The 22,501-nt window shown below is 44.1% G+C and overlaps 2 protein-coding genes across 3 annotated transcripts; both read right to left on the bottom strand.

The window, feature by feature from the left end:
• Positions 1 to 1,733: 1,733 nt before the first annotated feature.
• Positions 1,734 to 4,510, bottom strand: LOC119358641 (glutamate receptor 2.5-like). Its single transcript, XM_037625101.1, has 4 exons — positions 3,233 to 4,510; positions 2,820 to 3,135; positions 2,289 to 2,695; positions 1,734 to 2,211 (listed from the first exon to the last, which is right to left on the bottom strand). Exons 1-4 carry the CDS (start codon positions 4,160 to 4,162, stop codon positions 1,870 to 1,872), a joined length of 1,995 nt encoding a protein of 664 aa, XP_037480998.1. The 5' UTR covers positions 4,163 to 4,510; the 3' UTR covers positions 1,734 to 1,869.
• A 13,184-nt stretch (positions 4,511 to 17,694) lies between these two features.
• On the bottom strand, positions 17,695 to 20,283 carry LOC119352742 (cysteine-rich receptor-like protein kinase 40). Of its 2 annotated transcripts, none has more exons than XM_037619325.1 (7): positions 20,156 to 20,283; positions 19,672 to 19,862; positions 19,330 to 19,591; positions 18,821 to 19,040; positions 18,569 to 18,716; positions 18,263 to 18,459; positions 17,695 to 17,957 (listed from the first exon to the last, which is right to left on the bottom strand). In XM_037619325.1, exons 2-6 carry the CDS (start codon positions 19,828 to 19,830, stop codon positions 18,280 to 18,282), a joined length of 969 nt encoding a protein of 322 aa, XP_037475222.1. In that variant the 5' UTR covers positions 19,831 to 19,862; positions 20,156 to 20,283; the 3' UTR covers positions 17,695 to 17,957; positions 18,263 to 18,279. The 2 variants fall into 2 exon arrangements, with proteins under 2 accessions (XP_037475222.1, XP_037475224.1); XM_037619327.1 differs by having other exon boundaries at positions 19,672 to 19,832; positions 20,156 to 20,257.
• Positions 20,284 to 22,501: the final 2,218 nt, after the last annotated feature.

Genomic DNA, 22,501 nt, shown 5'->3' with positions numbered 1-22,501 from the left:
GGGGCGGGGGCGGAGGAGGTCGAGGGAGAAGAGATGAGTAATGGGCGCGCGGGGGAGGGGGCTCGGCCGTTAGTTAGGTTAGTTAGGGTAGCCTTTGTCGTCCGCCCTCCTTTGCCGTCCGCTTTTGTTCATATTTGCCGTCTGCTGCGGACGACAAAGCGGGGGGACGTTAAGTATTTTTTAACCAGCTCCTCAGTGGGACCCCCCTCCCTCTTTGCCGTCTGCTAGCGGACGGCAAAGATTCTTTGCCGTCAGCTAGCGGACGGCAAAGAACAGGCTGATGGCAAAGGCTTTCTTTGCCATCAGCCAGTTCTTTGCCGTCTGCTTTCGGGTAGCTGATGGCAAAGAGCTTCTTTGCCGCCTGCTAGCTGACGGCAAAGAGCTGGCAGATGGCAAAGTAGCTGATTCCAGTAGTGTTCGTTGCAACGGTATTTCAATCTATCCCCCTTAATATTCAGTTCAGACGGTCGCTAGCGAGCAATCGTTGGGAAGCTTGGCTCCGTCTAGTTAGGAGACTGATGGAGGTTCAGCTTTCTCAACAACCCGATGAATTATGCTAGAAGCTGGCTAGGTCTGGAGTTTTCACAGTTAAATCAATGTATATTGATGTTATTAATTCGTTCTCCATTCCTACCTCTAAGCATGTTTGGGAGGTTAAAGTGCCTTTGAAAATAAAAGTGTTTATGTGGTTTGTCCATAAGCAAGTTATTTTAACCAAGGACAACTTGATAAAGTGTAATTGTACATGACCTACTAGATGTAGTTTCTGTGATCGGGATGAGACGATTCAACACCTCTTTTTTGATTGCCCGTTATCCAAAGTTCTATGGCGGACGGTCCATGTTGCTTTTAAGATTATTCCACCGAACTCTGTCAATGCGTTATTTGGGATATGGCTTAATGGGATTGAGCCAGACTTAGCGAGACATATTCGTGTTGGAGTTTGCGCCTTGCTGTGGACTATCTGGAATTGAAGAAATGATTTGGTGTTTAACAGAATATCACGTATTCACTTTTTCCAGGTTATTTTCCGAGCCACCACACTGATTCGCTCGTGGTCGCTACTCACTCTGACGGAGGCCAGGGAGCATTTGGTTACTGGATCTGTCCACTGGGAGATGGTAGCTCGGGATATCTTCAACCGGTTTGGATGGCGGTCATGTAATAGATAGGCAATTAGTTTACCTATCTTTCTTTAGCCAGCCGGTTGTGACTTTTCTTTCTTGGCTAGTTGGTGTTTCTAGCCTGTTTAGCTCTGTGTGAGCTTTCTTTTTTTTGTTCTGTCAGTTGGAGACTTTGGAACCTTGTTCGAACTTTTATTTGGTTAATAAAATGGTCGTATGCATCACTCTGATGCAGAGGCCGGGGAACTCCCCCTTTTCGAAAAAAAAGCAATTTGTTTTTGTGATCATATTTTTGCTATTAGCATGCTTACAAATAAATGATATTCAAGTCATTATCTTGTAGTACTTCAGTAGTTCAGTATCTCTTCTTCAGAAGTAGATATCCCATTGGACTGGGACACACGATTCAACATAATTAAGGGGATCTGCGATGGTTTACTCTTTTTACGCAGCATTCCTGTTGTGCATATGGATCTTAAGCCCGAAAACACACTGCTGGATGTTAATATGTTACCAAAAATAGCGGATTTTTGTCTCTTGAGACTCTTTGGTCAAGAACACAGACACAGATGAACAAATAAAATGTGGTGGGGTCATAGTAAGTCGGTTACAAACTGTGATAATTTTGTGTTCCTTTCTTATGATTTAAACTGCAAATTCTAACCTCTCTGGTAATACTTAATACTATTAAAGATATGCTTACTCAAACCCACAAATAACTTCTTTTTGGAAACTCTCCACCAGTCTAGAGGGACTGGATAGCAGGCACGCCGTTGCCATTCGGCGAAGGTTGAGCCTCGTCATCACTAGCAGAAACAGTGTTTCTTTTGGCAGTGAATTTTGCATAAGCGCGCCTCGACAAGTTTATGAGAATCATAAAACCTAAAACGCATCCATTGATGATGAATAGACCTTCAAAGTTCCGTGAGCTGAGGCGCAAGGAGTCTGTGTCCAGACTGCCATAATCCAGTGACAGAATCGGATCACTGAACCACTTCTTCTCAATATGAGAACCTTCAGGCCCCTCTATCAAATTCAGCATGGCCTTGGAAAGATCCTCCACCAACGGAGAGCCTTTAGGGAAAACCTGCACAAGGGTATGACATCTTAGGTGAAGCCAAGTCAGCACGCTCCAAGACTTGGGCTTAGGTTCAAGGAACTTACAAAACCAAAACCGACTGTCCTGTCAATGGGACCGACCTTCTGGAACCCTTTGCCGTACTTCAAGAGGAAAGAATTTATGTATGGTGTCTCGTCAAAGATGGCAGATACTCCTCCATTCTTTGATCCCAGCTTCAATGCCTTTGCATATTCCTCCTGCGTGCTACAAACCTTTATCCAGCGCTCCTCAAATCGAAGCCTCCTCAGCATTGAGTGCACAAATGAGCCATTCTGGTATCCAACATAGTGACCATTGTGCAAAAGTTGCCTTGGGTCAGTCACTGAAGGCTGGAGCCTCTTTGCAGTTAACATTGATGACAAGCTTGCTGTGTAGCTCTGCACTATAACTAGCATTACAAAGCACCAGGACACCACAATAACTTTTGACTGAAGGCTTTTGAACTTTTGATCTGTCATGGAATTACATATCAATAGAGCGAAATAAATAACATTGTCAGTAAGTCGCAATGCTTAGTATAAAGATGTGCAGAGTTTGCGGTTTTGTATAAAACAAGGCTGATCGTAATGGCATACCATGCGTGAAAGTCCAGGTGGAGAATGCAAAGTAGAAAGAAGTGCTGAACTGTTTCCATCTGGAACCTTTGAATTCCTCATTTATAGGATTTTCAATCATCCATACAAATAGCCCAGTGACGACCATAAAGGCTACTGTAGCCATCCAAAGGTCCTTCGTTAACGGCTCTAAGAAGACCCACATGGTTGGTTCATCTTCATCTTTCCTAGCTAGGACAAGCATCGACACACCAGACTCTGTGTATGGCATTGTGAAGTCCACATACCTAGTTCGATTGGCAATGATTGTCACGTCACCCACTGCTGCATCAAACGTCTGCCACCAAAACATGAAAACAGAGAGGAAATTATTAAGTGTGAAATGAAGAACGCTTCACATTCAAAGGCAAGGAAACAAGTTGGTTGAGGCTAACCTTGAAGTAAACCTCCGATACCAGCTTGTCATAAGAATTAGCGCAGTCATAGGGAATGTACTTATAGCGCAACGCATATGGTAGTTTCTTCACAGCAGCCTCAAAGACATCAATGCTGTAGCCGTTGACAACAAGTTCACTGGAGTTAGGACTAGCCTCGACATTCACAAAAAACTTAAAATCACGTCTCACGGGCACAGCAATCTGGAGTATCTTGCCATTTACTGGGAAGTCCCAGCCTCTGGGCACTGTTGTTGAATCTCCTGGCCAAATGACAGTTCTCAGGACTTGATCAGCGCGTAACCTAGGTCTATCTTGGACTGGGCGAGTGCTAGAGTTGAGAAAAGGTGATAGTCCAGAAACAGGGCTCCAAAACCCAATGCGTCTAGTTTTCTCTTCAATCACATTCACAATCTCATATGCTGGAACCGGCAACTTCCTATCAACAAACCTGAATCTCCCAGCCAATCCATCAAACTCCCCATCCATTATGGAATTGAGAAGTTCTTGTCCAGCAAGAGATACTTCCGGGTCATCTACTAAGTTGCGTGGAGTAGACCTTAGATTTATGGCTTTCTCAGTTGCGGACGCAATTGCCCATACCACATCATATGCCCAGTATTGGAAGATGGTGGGTCTTGCCACCCTAACATCAGGATCTTGATGGAATTTGGCTCTGTATCGAGTGACGAAACGAGCCGTGAAACCGCTGACCCTCGCAGATTTTGCTACATATGGCCGGAAACCCACAACACCCAGCATGGTGTCAATGGTATCCTGGGGAAGCACATCAAGGACAATGCCAATGTTATCTGTGACAATCCAGACATACCCCTCCGTCATCATATTGGTTGCTGAAGCCCGAGCGAAGAGGCGGGAAGCATCGGCTGGCAACATATGGACGATGAAGACACGTGTCTGCATGGTCATGAGCTTGTACAGTTCTTCATCAATGCGGTAATCGGGGGAAGAAGTAGGGATGGCGGAACGGTTAATGACACGGACATCGACGGCTTCAAGGGCGTCAGTAATGGACGGAAGAATGCCGACGCCATAAGTGTTGTCCTCGTAGACAAGAACGACATTTTTCCAGCCATAGGCCTGGATGAAGGCGGCAATTGGAGCTGCCTGGAAGGAGCCCTTGACACAAGCCCGGAGGAAGTAGGGAACATGATGTTGATTGACTGAATCACCTGTTGCAGAGGAAGTGATGATAGGAATCTTGGTTTTGTTGGCTAGGTAGGTCAAGAACTCTGCTTGTAAAGTGTTCTGCGGACCGATGATCACCCCGACCTTGTTGTCGATGAGATCTGTTGCTGCAGGACCAAAGGATGTTAAAGTAGTTCAGCAAAGCAATCATCACATCTGGTACATGGGGTGAGAAAACCACTTGGAAAAATACGCGAAATTAGGAGTCATCAATACTGTAATTAACATCCGGTCTCATCAGCGGCGCTTGCACACCGCGAGGAGGAGGCAAGTATGGCATAAGATCATCACATCTGGTACATTGGGTTGATAACGAGATCACATCATTAGGAGAATGATGTGATGGACAAGACCCAATCCTAAACATGGCATAAGATCGTATAGTTCGTTTGCTAGAGTTTTCCAATGTCAAGTATCTTTTTCTTAGACCATGAGATCGTGTAACTCCCGGATACCGTAGGAGTGCTTTGGGTGTGCCAAACGTCACAACGTAACTGAGTGACTATAAAGGTATACTACGGGTATCTCCGAAAGTGTCTGTTGGGTTGACACGGATCAAGACTGGGATTTGTCACTCCGTATGACGGAGAGGTATCACTGGGCCCACTCGGTAATGCATCATCATTATGAGCTCAAAGTGACCAAGTGTCTGGTCACGGGATCATGCATTACGGCACGAGTAAAGTGACTTGCCGGTAACGAGATTGAACGAGGTATTGGGATACCGACGATCGGATCTCGGGCAAGTAACATACCGATTGACAAAGGGAATTGTATACGGGGTTGCTTGAATCCTCGACATCGTGGTTCATCTGATGAGATCATCGAGGAGCATGTGGGAGCCAACATGGGTATCCAGATCCCGCTGTTGGTTATTGACCGGAGAGCATCTTGGTCATGTCTACATGTCTCCCGAACCCGTAGGGTTTACCCACTTAAGGTTCGGTGACGCTAGGGTTGTAGGGATATGTATATGCAGTAACCCGAATGTTGTTCGGAGTCCCGGATGAGATCCCGGACGTCACGAGGAGTTCCGGAATGGTCCGGAGGTAAAGAATTATATATAGGAAGTGCTATTTCGGGCATCGGGACAAGTTTCGGGTCACCGGTATTGTACCGGGACCACCGGAAGGGTCCCGAGGTCCACCGGGTGGGGCCACCTACTTCGGGGGGCCACATGGGATGTAGGGGGTGCGCCTTGGCCTATATGGGCCAAGGGCACCAGCCCCAAGAGGCCCATGCGCCTAGGGTTCAAGAAGGGAAGAGTCCCAAAGGGGGAAGGCACCTCCTAGGTGCCTTGGGGAGGAGGGATTCCTCCCCTTGGCCGCACCCCCCTAGGAGATTGGATCTCCTAGGGCCGGCGCCCCCCCCCCCTTTGGACTCCCTATATATAGTGGGGAAGGAGGGCCTCTCATAACACATCTTTGGTGCCTCCCTCTCCCTCTCCAACACATCCTCCTCCTCCATAGTGCTTGGCGAAGCCCTGCCGGAGTACTGCAGCTCCACCACCACCACGCCGTCGTGCTGCTGCTGGAGCCATCTTCCTCAACCTCTCCTTCCCTCTTGCTGGATCAAGAAGAAGGAGACGTCACGCTGACCGTACGTGTGTTGAACGCGGAGGTGCCGTCCGTCCTGCGCTAGGATCTCCGGTGATTTGGATCACGTCGAGTACGCCTTCCTTATCCCCGTTCTTTGAACGCTTCCGCGCGTGATCTACAAAGGTATGTAGATGCAATCCGATCACTCGTTGCTAGATGAACTCCTAGATGGATCTTGGTGAAACCGTAGGAAAATTTTTGTTTTCTGCAACATTCCCCAACAGCGGCATCATGAACTAGGTCTTTGCGTAGTTCTCTTGCACGAGTAGAACACAATTTGTTGTGGGCGTTGATGTTGTCAACTTTCTTGCCGCTACTAGTCTTATCTTGCTTCAACGGTATTGTGGGATGAAGCGGCCCCGACCAACCTTACACGTACGCTTACGTGAGACCGGTTCCACGGACTAACATGCACAAGTTGCATAAGGTGGCTGGCGGGTGTCTGTCTCTCCCACTTTAGTTGGAGCGGATTCGATGAAAAGGGTCCTTATGAAGGGTAAATAGAAGTTGACAAATCACGTTGTGGCTTACACATAGGTAAGAAAACGTTCTTGCTAGAACCCTACTTCAGCCACGTAAAACTTGCAACAACAATTAGAGGACGTCTAACTTGTTTTTGCAGCAAGTGCTTTGTGATATGATATGGCCAAAGTTGTGATGAATGATGAATGATCTATATGTAATGTATGAGATGTTCATGCTATTGTAATAGGAATCACGACTTGCATGTCGATGAGTATGACAACCGGCAGGAGCCATAGGAGTTGTCTTTATTTTTTGTATGACCTGCGTGTCATTGAGAAACTCCATGTAAATTATTTTACTTTATTGCTAAACGCGTTAGCCATAGTAGTAGAAGTAATAGTTGGTGAGCAACTTCATGGAGACACAATGATGGAGATCATGGTGTCATGCCGGTGACAAGATGATCATGGAGCCCCAAGATGGAGATCAAAGGAGCTATGTGATATTGGCCATATCATGTCACTATTATTATTTGATTGCATGTGATGTTTTTCATCTTGTTTGCTTAGAACGACGGTAGTAAATAAGATGATCCCTCATAATAATTTCAAGAAAGTGTTTCCCCTAACTGTGCACCGTTGCGACAGTTCGTTGTTTCGAAGCACCACGTGATGATCGGGTGTAATAGATTCTAACGTTCACATACAACGGGTGTAAGACAGATTTACACATGCAAAACACTTAGGTTGACTTGACGAGCCTAGCATGTACAGACATGGCCTCGGAACACAGAAGACCGAAAGGTCGAGCATGAGTCGTATAGAAGATACGATCAACATGAAGATGTTCACCGACGTTGACTAGTCCGTCTCACGCGATGATCGGACACGGTCTAGTTAACTCGGATCATATTATACTTAGATTACAGGAGGGATGTCTATCTAAGTGGGAGTTCATTGAATAATTTGATTAGATGAACTTAATTATCATGAACTTAGTCTAAAATCTTTACAATATGTCTTGTAGATCAAATGGCCAATGTAGTCCTCAACTTCAATGCGTTCCTAGAGAAAACCAAGCTGAAAGACGATGGCAGCAACTACACGGACTGGGTCCGGAACCTGAGGATCATCCTCATAGCTGCCAAGAAAGATTATGTCCTACAAGCACCGCTAGGTGACGCACCTATTCTCCCTGCAGAACAAGACGTTATGAACGCTTGGCAGGCACGTACCGATGACTACTCCCTCGTTCAGTGCGGCATGCTTTATAGCCTAGAGCCGGGGCTCCAAAAGTGTTTTGAGAGACACGGAGCATATGAGATGTTCGAAGAGCTGAAAATGGTTTTCCAAGCTCATGCCTGGGTCGAGAGATATCAAGTCTCCGACAAGTTCTTCAGCTGTAAGATGGAGGAAAATAGTTCTGTCAGTGAGCACATACTCACTATGTCTGGGATACATAACCGCTTGACTCAGCTGGGAGTTAATCTCCCGGATGACGCGGTCATTGACAGAATCCTCCAGTCGCTTCCACCAAGCTACAAGAGCTTTGTGATGAACTTCAATATGCAGGGGATGGAGAAGACCATTCCTGAAGTATTTGCAATGCTGAAATCAGCAGAGGTAGAAGTCAAAAAGGAACATCAAGTGTTGATGGTGAATAAAACCACTAAGTTCAAGAAAGGCAAGGGTAATAAAAACTTCAAGAAAGACGGCAAGGGAGTTGCCGCGCCCGGCAAGCAAGCTGCTGGGAAGAAGTCAAAGAATGGACCCAAGCCCGAGACTGAGTGCTTTTATTGCAAGGAAAGTGGTCACTGGAAGCGGAACTGCCCCAAATACTTAACAGACAAGAAAGCCGGTAAAACAAAAGGTATATGTGATATACATGTAATTGATGTGTACCTTACCAGTACTCGTAGTAGCTCCTGGGTATTTGATACCGGTGCAGTTGCTCATATTTGTAACTCAAAGCAGGAGCTGCGGAATAAGCGGAGACTGGCGAAGGACGAGGTGACGATGCGCGTCGGGAATGGTTCCAAGGTCGATGTGATCGCCGTCGGCACGCTACCTCTACATTTACCTACGGGATTAGTTTTGAACCTCAATAATTGTTATTTAGTGCCAAGTTTGAGCATGAACATTGTATCAGGATCTCGTTTAATTCAAGATGGCTACTCATTTAAATCCGAGAATAATGGTTGTTCTATTTATATGAGAGATATGTTTTATGGTCATGCTCCGATGGTGAATGGTTTATTCTTAATGAATCTTGAGCGTAATGCTACACATATTCATAGTGTGAATACCAAAAGATGTAAGATTGATAATGATAGTCCCACATACTTGTGGCACTGCCGCCTTGGTCACATAGGTGTCAAACGCATGAAGAAGCTCCATGCAGATGGACTTTTAGAGTCTCTTGATTACGAATCATTTGACACGTGCGAACCATGCCTCATGGGTAAAATGACCAAGACTCCGTTCTCAGGAACAATGGAGCGAGCAACCAACTTATTGGAAATCATACATACTGATGTGTGCGGTCCAATGAGCGTTGAGGCTCGCGGTGGCTATCATTATGTTCTCACCCTCACTGATGACTTGAGTAGATATGGGTATGTCTACTTAATGAAACACAAGTCTGAGACCTTTGAAAAGTTCAAGGAATTTCAGAGTGAGGTTGAGAATCAACGTGACAGGACAATCAAGTTCCTGCGATCAGATCGTGGAGGAGAATACTTGAGTCACGAGTTTGGCACACACTTAAGAAAATGTGGAATAGTTTCACAACTCACGCCGCCTGGAACACCTCAGCGTAATGGTGTGTCCGAACATCGTAATCGCACTCTATTAGATATGGTGCGATCTATGATGTCTCTTGCCGATTTACCGCTATCTTTTTGGGGCTATGCTTTAGAGACTGCCGCATTCACTTTAAATAGGGCTCCGTCAAAATCCGTTGAGACGACACCGTTTGAATTATGGTTTGGGAAGAAACCTAAGCTGTCGTTTCTAAAAGTTTGGGGATGCGATGCTTATGTCAAGAAACTTCAACCTGAAAAGCTCGAACCCAAGTCGGAAAAATGCGTCTTCATAGGATACCCTAAAGAAACTATTGGGTATACCTTCTACCTCAGATCTAAAGGCAAAATCTTTGTTGCCAAAAATGGATCCTTTCTAGAGAAGGAGTTTCTCTCGAAAGAAGTAAGTGGGAGGAAAGTAGAACTTGATGAAGTATTACCTCTTGAACCGGAAAATGGCGCAACTCAAGAAAATGTTCCTGAGGTGCCTGCACCGACTAGAGAGGAAGTTAATGATGATGATCAAGATACTTCTGATCAAGCTCCTACTGAAATTCGAAGGTCCACAAGGACACGTTCCGCACCAGAGTGGTACGGCAACCCTGTCTTGGAAATCATGTTGTTAGACAACAGTGAACCTTCGAACTATGAAGAAGCGATGGCGGGCCCGGATTCCGACAAATGGCTAGAAGCCATGAAATCCGAGATAGGATCCATGTATGAAAACGAAGTATGGACTTTGACTGACTTGCCCGTTGAGCGGCGAGCCATATAAAATAAATGGATCTTTAAGAAGAAGACAGACGCGGATGGTAATGTGACCATCTATAAACCTCGTCTTGTCGCTAAGGGTTATCGACAAGTTCAAGGGGTTGACTACGATGAGACTTTCTCACCGGTAGCGAAGCTAAAATCCGTTCGAATCATGTTAGCAATTGCCGCATTCTATGATTATGAAATATGGCAAATGGACGTCAAAACGGCATTCCTTAATGGTTTCCTTAAGGAAGAATTGTATATGATGCAGCCGGAAGGTTTTGTCGATCCTAAGTATGCTGACAAGGTGTGCAAGCTCCAACGCTCGATTTATGGGCTGGTGCAAGCATCTCGGAGTTGGAACATTCGCTTTGATGAGATGATCAAAGCGTTTGAGTTTACGCAGACTTATGGAGAAGCCTGCGTTTACAAGAAAGTGAGTGGGAGCTCTGTAACATTTTCTCATATTATATGTAGATGACATACTTTTGATGGGAAATGATATAGAACTCTTGGATAGCATAAAGGCCTACTTGAATAAGAGTTTTTCAATGAAGGACCTTGGAGAAGCTGCTTATATATTAGGCATCAAGATCTACAGAGATAGATCAAGACGCCTCATAGGTCTTTCACAAAGCACATACCTTGATAAGATATTGAAGAAGTTCAATATGGATCAGTCTAAGAAGGGGTTCTTGCCTATGTTACAAGGTGTGAAATTGAGCTCAGCTCAATGTCCGACCACGGCAGAAGATATAGAAGAGATGAGTGTCATCCCCTATGCCTCAGTCATAGGTTCTATTATGTATGCCATGCTGTGTACCAGACCTGATGTAAACCTTGCCGTAAGTTTGGTAGGAAGGTACCAAAGTAATCCCGGCAAGGAATACTGGACAGCGGTCAAGAATATCCTGAAGTACCTGAAAAGGACTAAGGAAATGTTTCTCATTTATGGAGGTGACGAAGAGCTCGTCGTAAAGGGTTACGTCGACGCTAGCTTCAACACAGATCTGGTGACTCAAAGTCACAAACCGGATACGTGTATATTTTGAATGGTGGGGCAGTAAGCTGGTGCAGTTGCAAGCAGAGCGTCGTGGCGGGATCTACATGTGAAGTGGAGTACATGGCAGCCTCGGAGGCAGCACATGAAGCAATTTGGGTGAAGGAGTTCATCACCGACCTAGGAGTCATACCCAATGCGTCGGGGCCGATCAAGCTCTTCTGTGACAACACTGGAACTATTGCTCTTGCCAAGGAGCCCAGGTTTCACAAGAAGACAAGGCACATCAAGCGTCGCTTCAACTCCATTCATGAAAATGTTCAAGATGGAGACATAGATATTTCTAAAGTACACACGGACCTGAATGTAGCAGATCCGTTGACTAAACCTCTCCCTAGAGCAAAACATGATCAACACCAGAATTCAATGGGTGTTCGATTCATCACATGTAACTAGATTATTGACTCTAGTGCAAGTGGGAGACTGTTGGAAATATGCCCTAGAGGCAATAATAAAAGCATTATTATTATATTTCCTTGTTCATGATAATTGTCTTTATTCATGCTATAATTGTGTTATCCGAAAATCGTAATACATGTGTGAATAATAGGCACCAACATGTCCCTAGTAAGCCTCTAGTTGACTAGCTCGTTGATCAACAGATAGTCATGGTTTCCTGACTATGGACATTGGATGTCATTGATAACGAGATCACATCATTAGGAGAATGATGTGATGGACAAGACCCAATCCTAAACATGGCATAAGATCGTATAGTTCGTTTGCTAGAGTTTTCCAATGTCAAGTATCTTTTCCTTAGACCATGAGATCGTGTAACTCCCGGATACCGTAGGAGTGCTTTGGGTGTGCCAAACGTCACAACGTAACTGGGTGACTATAAAGGTATACTACGGGTATCTCCGAAAGTGTCTGTTGGGTTGACACGGATCAAGACTGGGATTTGTCACTCCGTATGATGGAGAGGTATCACTGGGCCCACTCGGTAATGCATCATCATTATGAGCTCAAAGTGACCAAGTGTCTGGTCACGGGATCATGCATTACGGCACGAGTAAAGTGACTTGCCGGTAACGAGATTGAACGAGGTATTGGGATACCGACGATCGGATCTCGGGCAAGTAACATACCGATTGACAAAGGGAATTGTATACGGGGTTGCTTGAATCCTCGACATCGTGGTTCATCTGATGAGATCATCGAGGAGCATGTGGGAGCCAACATGGGTATCCATATCCCGCTGTTGGTTATTGACCGGAGAGCATCTCGGTCATGTCTACATGTCTCTCGAACCCGTAGGGTCTACACACTTAAGGTTCGGTGACGCTAGGGTTGTAGGGATATGTATTGCAGTAACCCGAATGTTGTTCGGAGTCCCGGATGAGATCCCGGACGTCACAAAAAGTTCCGGAATGGTCCGGAGGTAAAGAATTATATATACGAAGTGCTATTTCGGGCATCGGGACAAGTTTCGGGGTCACCGGTATTGTACCGGGACCACCGGAAGGGTCCCGGGGTCCACCGGGTGGGCCACCTGCTCCGGGGGGGGCACATGGGCTGTAGGGGGTGCGCCTTGGCCTATATGGGCCAAGGGCACCAGCCCCAAGAGGCCCATGCGCCTAGGGTTCAAGAAGGGAAGAGTCCCAAAGGAGGAAGGCACCTCCTAGGTGCCTTGGGGAGGAGGGATTCCTCCCCTTGGCCGCACCCCCTAGGAGATTGGATCTCCTAGGGCCGGCGCCCCCTCCCCTTGGACTCCCTATATATAGTGGGGAAGGAGGGCCTCTCATAACACATCTTTGGTGCCTCCCTCTCCCTCTCCAACACATCCTCCTCCTTCATAGTGCTTGACGAAGCCCTGCCGGAGCACTGCAGCTCCACCACCACCACGCCGTCGTGCTGCTGCTGGAGCCATCTTCCTCAACCTCTCCTTCCCTCTTGCTGGATCAAGAAGAAGGAGACGTCACGCTGACCGTACGTGTGTTGAACGTGAAGGTGCCGTCCGTTCGGCACTAGGATCTCCGGTGATTTGGATCACGTCGAGTACGCCTTCCTCATCCCCGTTCTTTGAACGCTTCTGCGCGTGATCTACAAAGGTATGTAGATGCAATCCGATCACTCGTTGCTAGATGAACTCCTAGATGGATCTTGGTGAAACCGTAGGAAAAATTTTGTTTTCTGCAACGTTCCCCATCACACACCTCCTTCCGCTCCTTCCCGTCCTCCCTCGCGACGCCCTGAGCCGCCTCGACCTCATGCGTGCTCACGGCCGTGGCACACCAGCCTCGCGCACCCGCATCCCGCTGGCTTCCGGCGAGCCACCGGAGGGCGCCGTACCTGCGCACCTCCGCCCGCTCCTTCCCGGCCTCCCTTGCGACGCCCTGAGCAGCCACGAAATCATGCGTGCTCACGGCTGTGGCGGCCCGGCGCCGCGCACCTACCTCCCGCCGGCCTCCGGCCGCGCCACTGGAGAGTGCTGACCCTCCTCCCTCTTCGTTCCGTCCTCCTCGCTGTCTTTGTTCCGTCCTCCTAGCTGCCCAGCTCCGCGGGGTCATGCGCACGATCGTGGCCACGGCGGCCGGCCGGAATGGACGACGCTGTGTGCGGGGAAACGGCGGGAGGTGCAGGGTGAGTGTCCATGGGGTTCGTCGTCCATCCAGTAGCGGGAACAACGACGACCTATCCAGCGGCGAGGCCCTCGGCGTTCGCGAGCTCCGCAGCACGCATGCACACAACGTGTTTGAGAAAATGCCGCACAAAAAAGTGTTTTGTAACAGAGTAGTGCTAACACTTGCATGTGGACCCCATGTCTAATATAACGGTCAAACAAATGGATTTGACTTTCAGTGCCAAGTCAGCACTTACAGGTGGGCCCAACCGGTCAAAAATCTAATTAAATGGTTCAAACCGGTCATTAGGGTTTATTGAGAAAATTAGCAAGGATACTAGTAGATTTTTGGGGCGGCCAAGGAATGTAGTAGCAAATCTGAGATTGAACTTAAAATGTGGTGGTTTTTTGCAATTCACTCCGTCAACCAGCAACACAGCTTCTTACACAGCCAGGAGGGTTTCTATTTAATGATGAAACTAAAATGGATAAATAGAAAAGGTTTTTGGAGTTAAAAAAATTCTAGATGCTTCCACAAGTAGCTGTATCAAGTCCAAATAATCTTTACATGATTTCCAATAAAATAAAGTTCCTCAAATCAAGGTATAAATAAAGCCGACTGCATTTTCCAACTGAAATGGAAAATGACTAACGAAATTGCGTGAAAGAGGTTCCAGAATCCGTTTTTTCTATAAAGGCTAAAATCACTTTTTTTGGCTTTTTCACCCCATATTGCAGGGTGGATCTCGAAAGATTGGAAAGATCTTCCTCCGAGTACATACGACTTTCATCAAATACGACTTCCCACTAAATTCTATAGGGATCTATAAGATTGAGTATGGGATTCGGATTCGTTATTCATTCAATGGAACCTCTTATTGGATATTCGACAGTTGGCAGGTGTCTTTGCATGTCTTGTCCGAAAAGAGGACTTAATGATTATTCGTTCACCGGAAGCAGAAGTAAAAAGTTGTTGTGGATAGGGATCCTGTAAAAACATCTTTTGATGAATGGACCAGACCAGGCCATTTCTTAAGAACACTAGCTAAGGGCCCTGATACTACCACTTGGGTCTGGAACCTACATGCTGATGCTCATGATTTTGATTCTCAAACTGGTGATTTGGAGGAGATCTCTCGAAAAGTCTTTATTCCTCATTTAGCACATTAAATAGCTTGTATCCATAGAACACCCGCTGTAACATAGACAATAAATGTTTTTACGATCCCTATGTAGAAAGCCCTTTTTTTCTAGTATTTACTAGAAAATTTGGTCCTCTCTTTTTTCTATAGTTGAGAATCGCACATAAGAGATCACGGCCATATTATTAAATGCTTGCGATAGGAATGTGTTTCGTTCTAGTGCCCAGAGATAATATCCCAAAGCCTTTGTATGCTCTCCGTTACTTGTGTGTATAAGGCTTATACGTTGCAACGGGAGAAAAAAAATATCCCGGCACGACCGGTAATTTAGTTGAGATCTTAGGCCATTTACATAGCACTTGACAAACCATTCTTCAGAGATTAATGAGCTATCTTCTTGCACATCTACCATTAGGTCTACACATTACTGTGTATAGTGAATCACTGAGAGTGCTTTGCTTGAGAGAGTTAAAACGTTCTGTCTAATCGTAGGAGCTTGAGGGAGAGAATCTGTGGAGGATTTTCTCCAAGAATTGGGCCCATGTCAATTTATTTTTCAGTAATCCTAAATGCCTAAGAGTATCTACAATCGGACTTGGCAAATCCAGCCCGCTATAAGCCCACGGACGCGTCCGCGAACAGTGCCAGGCGACTCCTCATTTGGGCTGCTGCACATCCACACACCTCAAATGAGGATCCCGCAGGATCCTGGTTTGAAGAAATAACCAAACAAAAAAGGTACGCTCCTGGTTTTCACAAGATTTTAAAATGTATTATGGCAAAATAAAAAATACATAAATTTTCAATAAATGTCATGGGTTAAAGAACAACACATTATAAAAAATTCTCAAAAATAAGAAATGTACACCAGTTTGAAAAAGTGTTCACTTCTAAAATTTTAAGAAATTAGATAGAGAGAAAAAAATAATAAGAAAAACCTGGGTGGAGAAAATAGAAATATTAAAAACCATAAGAAATAAGTAGCTGGCCCGAGTGGACCGACCCAGTAGTAGCTTTGCACCAGTGGCTTTCGGAAGCTGAGGTTTAGGAACCTTCTGTCCAGTTTTGGGGATGGTTGGGCATGGTGTTATTTTTATGTCCCATGTTTTTCTCTACTCCCTCCGTTTCTAAATATAAGACCAGTTAGAGATTTCAATACAGAGTACCTACGGACATATATAATCATATTCTAGAGTGTAGATTCACTCATTTTTGCTCCGTATATAGTCCATATTGAAATCTCTAAAGGGTCTTATATTTTGAAATCGAGGGAGTATCGATTTTCGTTGATTTTCTTTTTTTTGTATTATCTTTAATTTTCCTTTTTTTCAAAAATATTTTTCTTTTCAAATACATGTTGAATTTTATTAATAGACACGTTGAACATTTTTCATATACAGGTTGACCATTTTTCAGACACACATTGATGATTTTTTAGATACATGATGAAAAATTACCTGAATACATGTTGAACGCTTATGAAATGCACTTTAATTTTTATTAACACACAATGAACATTTTTAAACAAAGTTGATCATTTTCCAAAGAATTAACGAATTGTTTTTTGTAAACATCCAAACCTTTCATAACGATTTATGAACAATTTATAAATCGCACAAGTTATTTTATTTTTCTTACGATTTTTTTGGATAATTTGCACGTAAAGTTTTTTACATTTGATGAACATATGTTTAAACGCCTGAATCTTTTAAAATGTCACGAAATTTTTAATAATATTAAGTTTTCTACAAATAATGCCAATAGTTTTTTACAATTTCATGAACATTTTTATAAACTGTTATAAAATATTTAAACGTGTGAACAGTTTTGAAAATATACAATTTTCTGGTGAAATGATAAGAAATAATTTGAAGTTACGGGAATAAATTTTCACTGAAATTTTTTTAATACACGTGAATATTTTGAAGGAGTTTATGCAAATGTTATATCTAGATACTGCCAGTTGGCCCAAATGGGCTGGTCCATTAGGAGATGTGCACGAGGTACTTTTTTTCGAATCATCCATAGCTCGATACAAAACTAGTGTAGAAAGCTTCCGCCTTGTCTCAGAAAAAAAAAACTTCCGCCCACTTTTGGGAAGGTCCTGCAAGTTTTAAAATATTTTCTATGTTTCTCTATCAGTTATTATTGATTTTCTTTTTGTTTCTGTTCATTTTTTGTTTTACTATGTTTTTGTTATTTTCGGTTATTTTTATTTTTTTTAGAATTTTCAAATGCATGTCGAATTTAAAAAAATATAGAAATTGAACACTTTCCGTACAGGCTGGACATTTTTAGACACATGTTGAACATTTTTTGAAATATATGATTAATATTTATCTGAATACATGTTTTTCTGAAAAAAAATATTATCTGAATTCATGTTTAGCATTTGTGAAAAGCACTTTGAACCCTTTTTCATACACATTGAACATTTTTAAACACAGGTTGAACATTTTTCAAAAGAGAACTGATGGCCTGGTTGGCCCAGGTAAGCAATCAGGCTGCACCATTATCGACTATTCGCGGCGTTCCCCACCTGATATCAAGCTAGATTAAAACAAATCCTGATATCAAGCACCACAGTTAGTATTAGTGGTCCTTGAGAGTGTCATGTAATCTTTATTGCCTTTCGGTTGTGTTAGCCTTCTTATCTGGCTTGTATGACTTTACTTTGTACATGAATCTTCTTAATGATGGATACATGCATACAATTGGCGTAGAGGGGCCTAGGGTATACCGGCCTTTTTCGACAAAAAATCCTTAAGTAGTTTTTTTTGTAAATTAAATGTGAGAGTGTATTATGTTTAGAAATTAGAACCACAGATACTCTAATTGCTCTTGAGAAAATGTTGCCGCATCTTAAAATCTACACGGGGAGAATAAAATTCTTACGTGGCACTTAAATTGGACAGGCAACTGCACTGTATCTGGTGTATAAAGAAGTCCATTACCAAGAAAATATACATGGAGTAGCAATCATCATAAGAAATGGAAGTTAATAGGTTCCACAATGGCGTACATATTGTAGCAAATTAGTTCAACTTTGGCAAACAGCCGAGCATGTCCTTTGCTTCTTGCACATGTCTCCTGAAGAAGACACAAACTTAATTCTCCCTGGAGACTGGAGATCTGAAATTCCATACACTGTAGGTTACGACCAGCTGAAATGTACTAGCATAACTACATGGTTCTACAGATGCCGGGTTAATAGTGTAAAACAGTGAAATTATAAAATGAACAACCTTATGCAACAATGCATGATTGGCAAAAATATAATCGGTACCCAACCAAGGGTATGTCATTCTGCACATAAGGGTTGCAAATATTTTAACCCATTCATTTTTTGGCTACACATGAGGGAAAAATGTATCCACTCTTAAATTTGTTAAACTAAAACCGCCATTAGGATGGCATGTGGACAGTTAATTTCGTACCAGTATGACCTTGTAGCTCAATTAGAATGCCGTCCATTGAGCTGGTCGATAATTTTTTCTATGGAAGGTCTCCTCTGCCGATCAGTCTCAACACATTGCAGTCCAATTTCGATGCATTTTTTTATTTGTCGGAGGCTATCTGCTTTTAATGATGGGTACTCTGATACGATGTGCTGCTCTGTCCAATTTTCACGTACCTACGAATAAGATTGGAATTGTATCCCCTCAAGATATACCACAAAAGATCATTTGTAATATCAGCTTCCAAAGTTTACTGTCCAAATTATTAAGAAAATTTCCAGTTACCTTTTTAATAAATTGTTCTGCAGATGGTTTGTTCCCGCGGCAATTCTCCTCTCTTGTGGTGGTCTCCAGGATTAGTACACCTAAACTGTATATGTCTGACTTTGTGGAGATTTCACCTCTATATAGATATTCTGGAGCAATGTATCCACTGCATATCATTAACATTAACAATAAGTACTACCAGAGAGGTTAGGATGCAATTTAAACCATAATAAAGAATCACAAATTTATCACAGCTCATAATCGACTTACTATGACCCCACTACATTTTGTGTGTTCATCCGTGTTTGTTCTTGACCGAAGAGTCGCGAGAGACCAAAATCCGCTATTTTCGGTACCATGTTACTATCCAGCAGTATATTTTCCGGCTTAAGATCCATATGCACAATAGGAATGCTGTGTACAAAGAGTAAACCCTCGCAGATCCCCTTAATTATGTTGAATCGTGTGTCCCAGTTCATTTGGGTATCTCCTGAAGAAGTGACACACAGGATTACTGAAGCACTCCAAGATAATGACTTGAATATCATTTATTTGTTAGCATGCTAATAGAAAAAATATTAACCACAGAAGGAAAATTTGTATGTACAATTGCAACTTCTTTTGATCATGTCAAGTGTTGTACCTATATTGTCATTGTATAGCATTTAAACCTGAACATGGTGTAACAAAGATTGATGGCCAAAGTCCAATTAATAGTGTACGATAGGGTATTAGAATCCTGAACATTGATGCAATTTGAATCGGGTAGTATGACATACCAAAAAGATTCTTCTTAAGGCTTCCCCCTGGTAAGTATTCGTAGCAGAGTACGCCTTCAACAATGTCGGCAACAATATATCTTCCATTGTTCTGCACCACTTTCTTTTGACTTTCATGACAGTAGCCAACCAACTTTACAACATTTTCATGTTGGAGAGCCATAATATTTTGAACCTCATTATTAAATGCTCTATCTCGTGGAAGGGGCGAATTTTCGGCAAGTTTCTTCACAGCAATGGTTTCCCCATCTGGCGCTGTTCCCTGTTCAACCTCAGACTCTATCAACAACATTTTTCAGCAACTTCTGAAAAGACGGAAACTGTTAAGGCACAACAATATACCTTATAAACGGTTCCAAAAGCGCCTTCACCAATTATACACTTCTCTGAGAACTGATCAGTGATACTCTTCAGAAAGTCTAATGGCAGATGCTTGGGTAATGTGCTCAAAATGCTCGGCTTGTTCTCTTCAGTTCTACCTCCGCTAGCACTAGTAGCCATTTCTGATGATTTAAGAAGTGTTGATGTGACTCCTAATTTACCAGAGCAAAAACAGATTTATATAAATTATGGGTTGCTACAAGTTCTCCATATACCAGAGCAAAACATATTTTTTTCTTACAAGAGACAGAAAAGACAGATTAACAATACACAAGACTAAGCACACATGGAATGTTTGTAGACTAAGCCATAAACATGTTTTTTCTCAGAAATAGAAGCTTTTATAGATTTGTTGCCATGTATCTGGATGATACAAGCCCTGAAGGGTTCTGACTTCGGAGAATGTAGACATGAAAGGCAAGCAAACAACAGTAAAAGAACATACCTTGTGAAGATCGGACTCTTGAGGGATCCTCTAGCAGTTGTGAAGAGAGCAGAGAAATGGGGATGAAGCTTCTGAGAAGGAACAACTTCCTTTAGCCCTATACCACCAACCCAATGAGATGCCCACCTACCGCGTAGAAAAGTATGCATTGACTTGACTCATGCCCACTGTGTTCGACTCTTTCTGGATGAATAAAAAAATGTAGTACAATAATCCACGTCCACATCACTCTAAATATAGAATAATCAATAGTAAAAAAAGACAATAATCCGTGTCTACATCATCCTAAATATTTCCACACTATAGCAAGGACATCGACGCTGCCACCGTGTGAGATGCTATACAGAAAATAATCCGCATTAGTAAGACACACAGAGCACCAAGTGGAGTATTTGATCCCAGGTAGCCCCAAGGTACAACCGCCCTTCTAACCATCCAACCAAATGATCAGTTATGAAGAAATTTTGGCACTTTTCACACAAAACATTATCCGGAGGTACTAAAAAGATTCCCAACAAGGGAGAACATACAAGCTTTCCGGTCATGCCTGACCCACCTTGCTTGGCTTGGGATAAGATGCACTGTTTTTCAACAATCTCACTCTTTTCCAGACAGATCATTGTGCTCGTCAGAGAAGCCTCTTAGTGTTGTCTCCATTTTTCCCTTGCACTTTTGGCAGCAATGTGAGAAAAAAAGACAGTTGAGCAGTTTTCCACCCAAATCACAATGGTGTTAAGGACCATTGAGCAATGCGAGGGAAGGCTTGAGCAGCTCACGACTTTTCATAGTCTCTGAACCAAACTTGACAGATAATGAGCCTGAGCCTGGAGTTGCCCACCTATAAAATGGTCAGGCTGGACAGACAAAGGATTCCAGATGGACATGACCCTTGATTGCAGAGAACATATCCTTGCTGTTCTTCCTGTTAACGCCGGACACTCGGAGCTTGCGCAACTGGGTGAGCTTCTTGAGAGCAGCTTTGGCCATGGCCTTCCCACCGGAAGCAGCGACGTTGACAACACCACCAAGCTTGTGCAACGCCGTCAGTTTCCCAATACCTCTAGGCACCTGAACACCAGCTATATGGTGAGGTCTGCAGAACCAGCTGGATGGAGCAGAGCAGGTGGTGCTGACGTCGGCGACCCTGGCCTTGAGCTGCTCGATCTCGTCGACCGCCTGGCGCATCATCTCGAACTCCCCGTTGATGAAGACAAGGTCGCGGCGCGCGCTGAGGCGCATGCAGCTTGGCCTCCTCCTGCACCACCGACTTGGCCAGCCCCACCGCCAGGCGCCAGCTCCGCCTTTCCGCCATGGCTTGGTCGGCACCTCCTTCCTTGCTTGCTCGAGCGCTGGCTGGCTGGCTCTCTCTCCTTTGCGTGGGTAGTGCCACGACACTCGATCTACTGCGCTCGATGGCGGAAGGTTTGGGGGGATTTGGAGATGGCGGGAGCAGAGCAGAGCAGGGGAGTGTGATGAGGAAGAAGGGGATTGGGAATTTTGGGTGGGTCAAAGTCTTCGTCGCTATACGAAGACCTCGTTGGTAGGATGTACTCAGCTTGAAAAAAACATCTTATATTATACTCCTTCCGTCCTAAATTAAGTTACTCGACTTTGCACTAACTTTAGTACAATGTTATTACAAAGTTGAGTTACTTATTTTGATACGGAAGGAGTAAATGCCAAATAAGCGAACTTCGTAAATCCTGTTTAATTAGTTTTAGCTAGTTTTATAGTTTATTTTAGAAAACAATTTTTCAACTGTTAGATTATTAGTGAGTTTAAACGGACCGGTTAACATCGGGTATATGGAGAGATGGTTTTCTTTCATGTCATGATTTTTTTCTCAGTGAGGATCATTTGTGAACAGAGTGCGGTGATCCAAAACAAGAGCATCGCTCATGTTCCCTCCCACCCACGGACCGCCTTGTGCCATGGGTGGAGACCTCGGCAGAGAAGGCAAAAGCGAGAGGATGCGACACCGTGCAAAAGCTCGTGACAAGGATTTGTGTGGAGCCGTTGGAGGAGGAGCTCCATCGGATGTTCCTTCTCCGTTGCACATCGGATCGGCTAAGGAGGGCATTACGTGGGCGAGGGGGAAGGCGACGTTGCCCATTTTGGAGCAGCGCCCGAGATGGAGGGCATTCTGGCCTCACCAGCCCTCTCCTACTCCTAGTGACGACGGAGGCCTTCATCGGCATGGGAATTGACGATTAGATGCGGTGCACTAGCGAGGAAAAGATGTCGGTGTTGGTCCTTGAGGACTCCAACGGATTCATGTTCTTCTGGTGGTGGCCCATTGAGGATTTTAGATTTTCTTCAAGACACGGCAATGGTGACGTGTGCTCT

This window comes from Triticum dicoccoides, chromosome 2A, assembly GCF_002162155.2.
Source record: "Triticum dicoccoides isolate Atlit2015 ecotype Zavitan chromosome 2A, WEW_v2.0, whole genome shotgun sequence".
In the NCBI taxonomy this organism is placed as follows: Eukaryota; Viridiplantae; Streptophyta; class Magnoliopsida; order Poales; family Poaceae; genus Triticum; species Triticum dicoccoides.
The sequence above is the reverse complement of the archived record's forward strand: the minus strand, read 5'-3'. Positions and strand labels throughout refer to the sequence as shown.

Excerpts from the sequence above, each read along its gene's own strand:
- LOC119358641 (XM_037625101.1), bottom strand. The coding sequence starts at position 4,162 with ATGACCATGCAGACACGTGTCTTCATCGTCCATATGTTGCCAGCCGAT. Across the intron at positions 3,136-3,232 it reads TATCGGAGGTTTACTTCAAG|ACGTTTGATGCAGCAGTGGG; the intron begins GTTAGCCTCAAC and ends TTTTGGTGGCAG. Across the intron at positions 2,696-2,819 it reads CACCTGGACTTTCACGCATG|ATCAAAAGTTCAAAAGCCTT; the intron begins GTATGCCATTAC and ends ATTCCATGACAG.
- LOC119352742 (XM_037619325.1), bottom strand. The coding sequence starts at position 19,830 with ATGGCTACTAGTGCTAGCGGAGGTAGAACTGAAGAGAACAAGCCGAGC. Across the intron at positions 19,592-19,671 it reads CTTTTGGAACCGTTTATAAG|GGAACAGCGCCAGATGGGGA; the intron begins GTATATTGTTGT and ends GAGGTTGAACAG. Across the intron at positions 19,041-19,329 it reads CCTTAAGAAGAATCTTTTTG|GAGATACCCAAATGAACTGG; the intron begins GTATGTCATACT and ends TCACTTCTTCAG.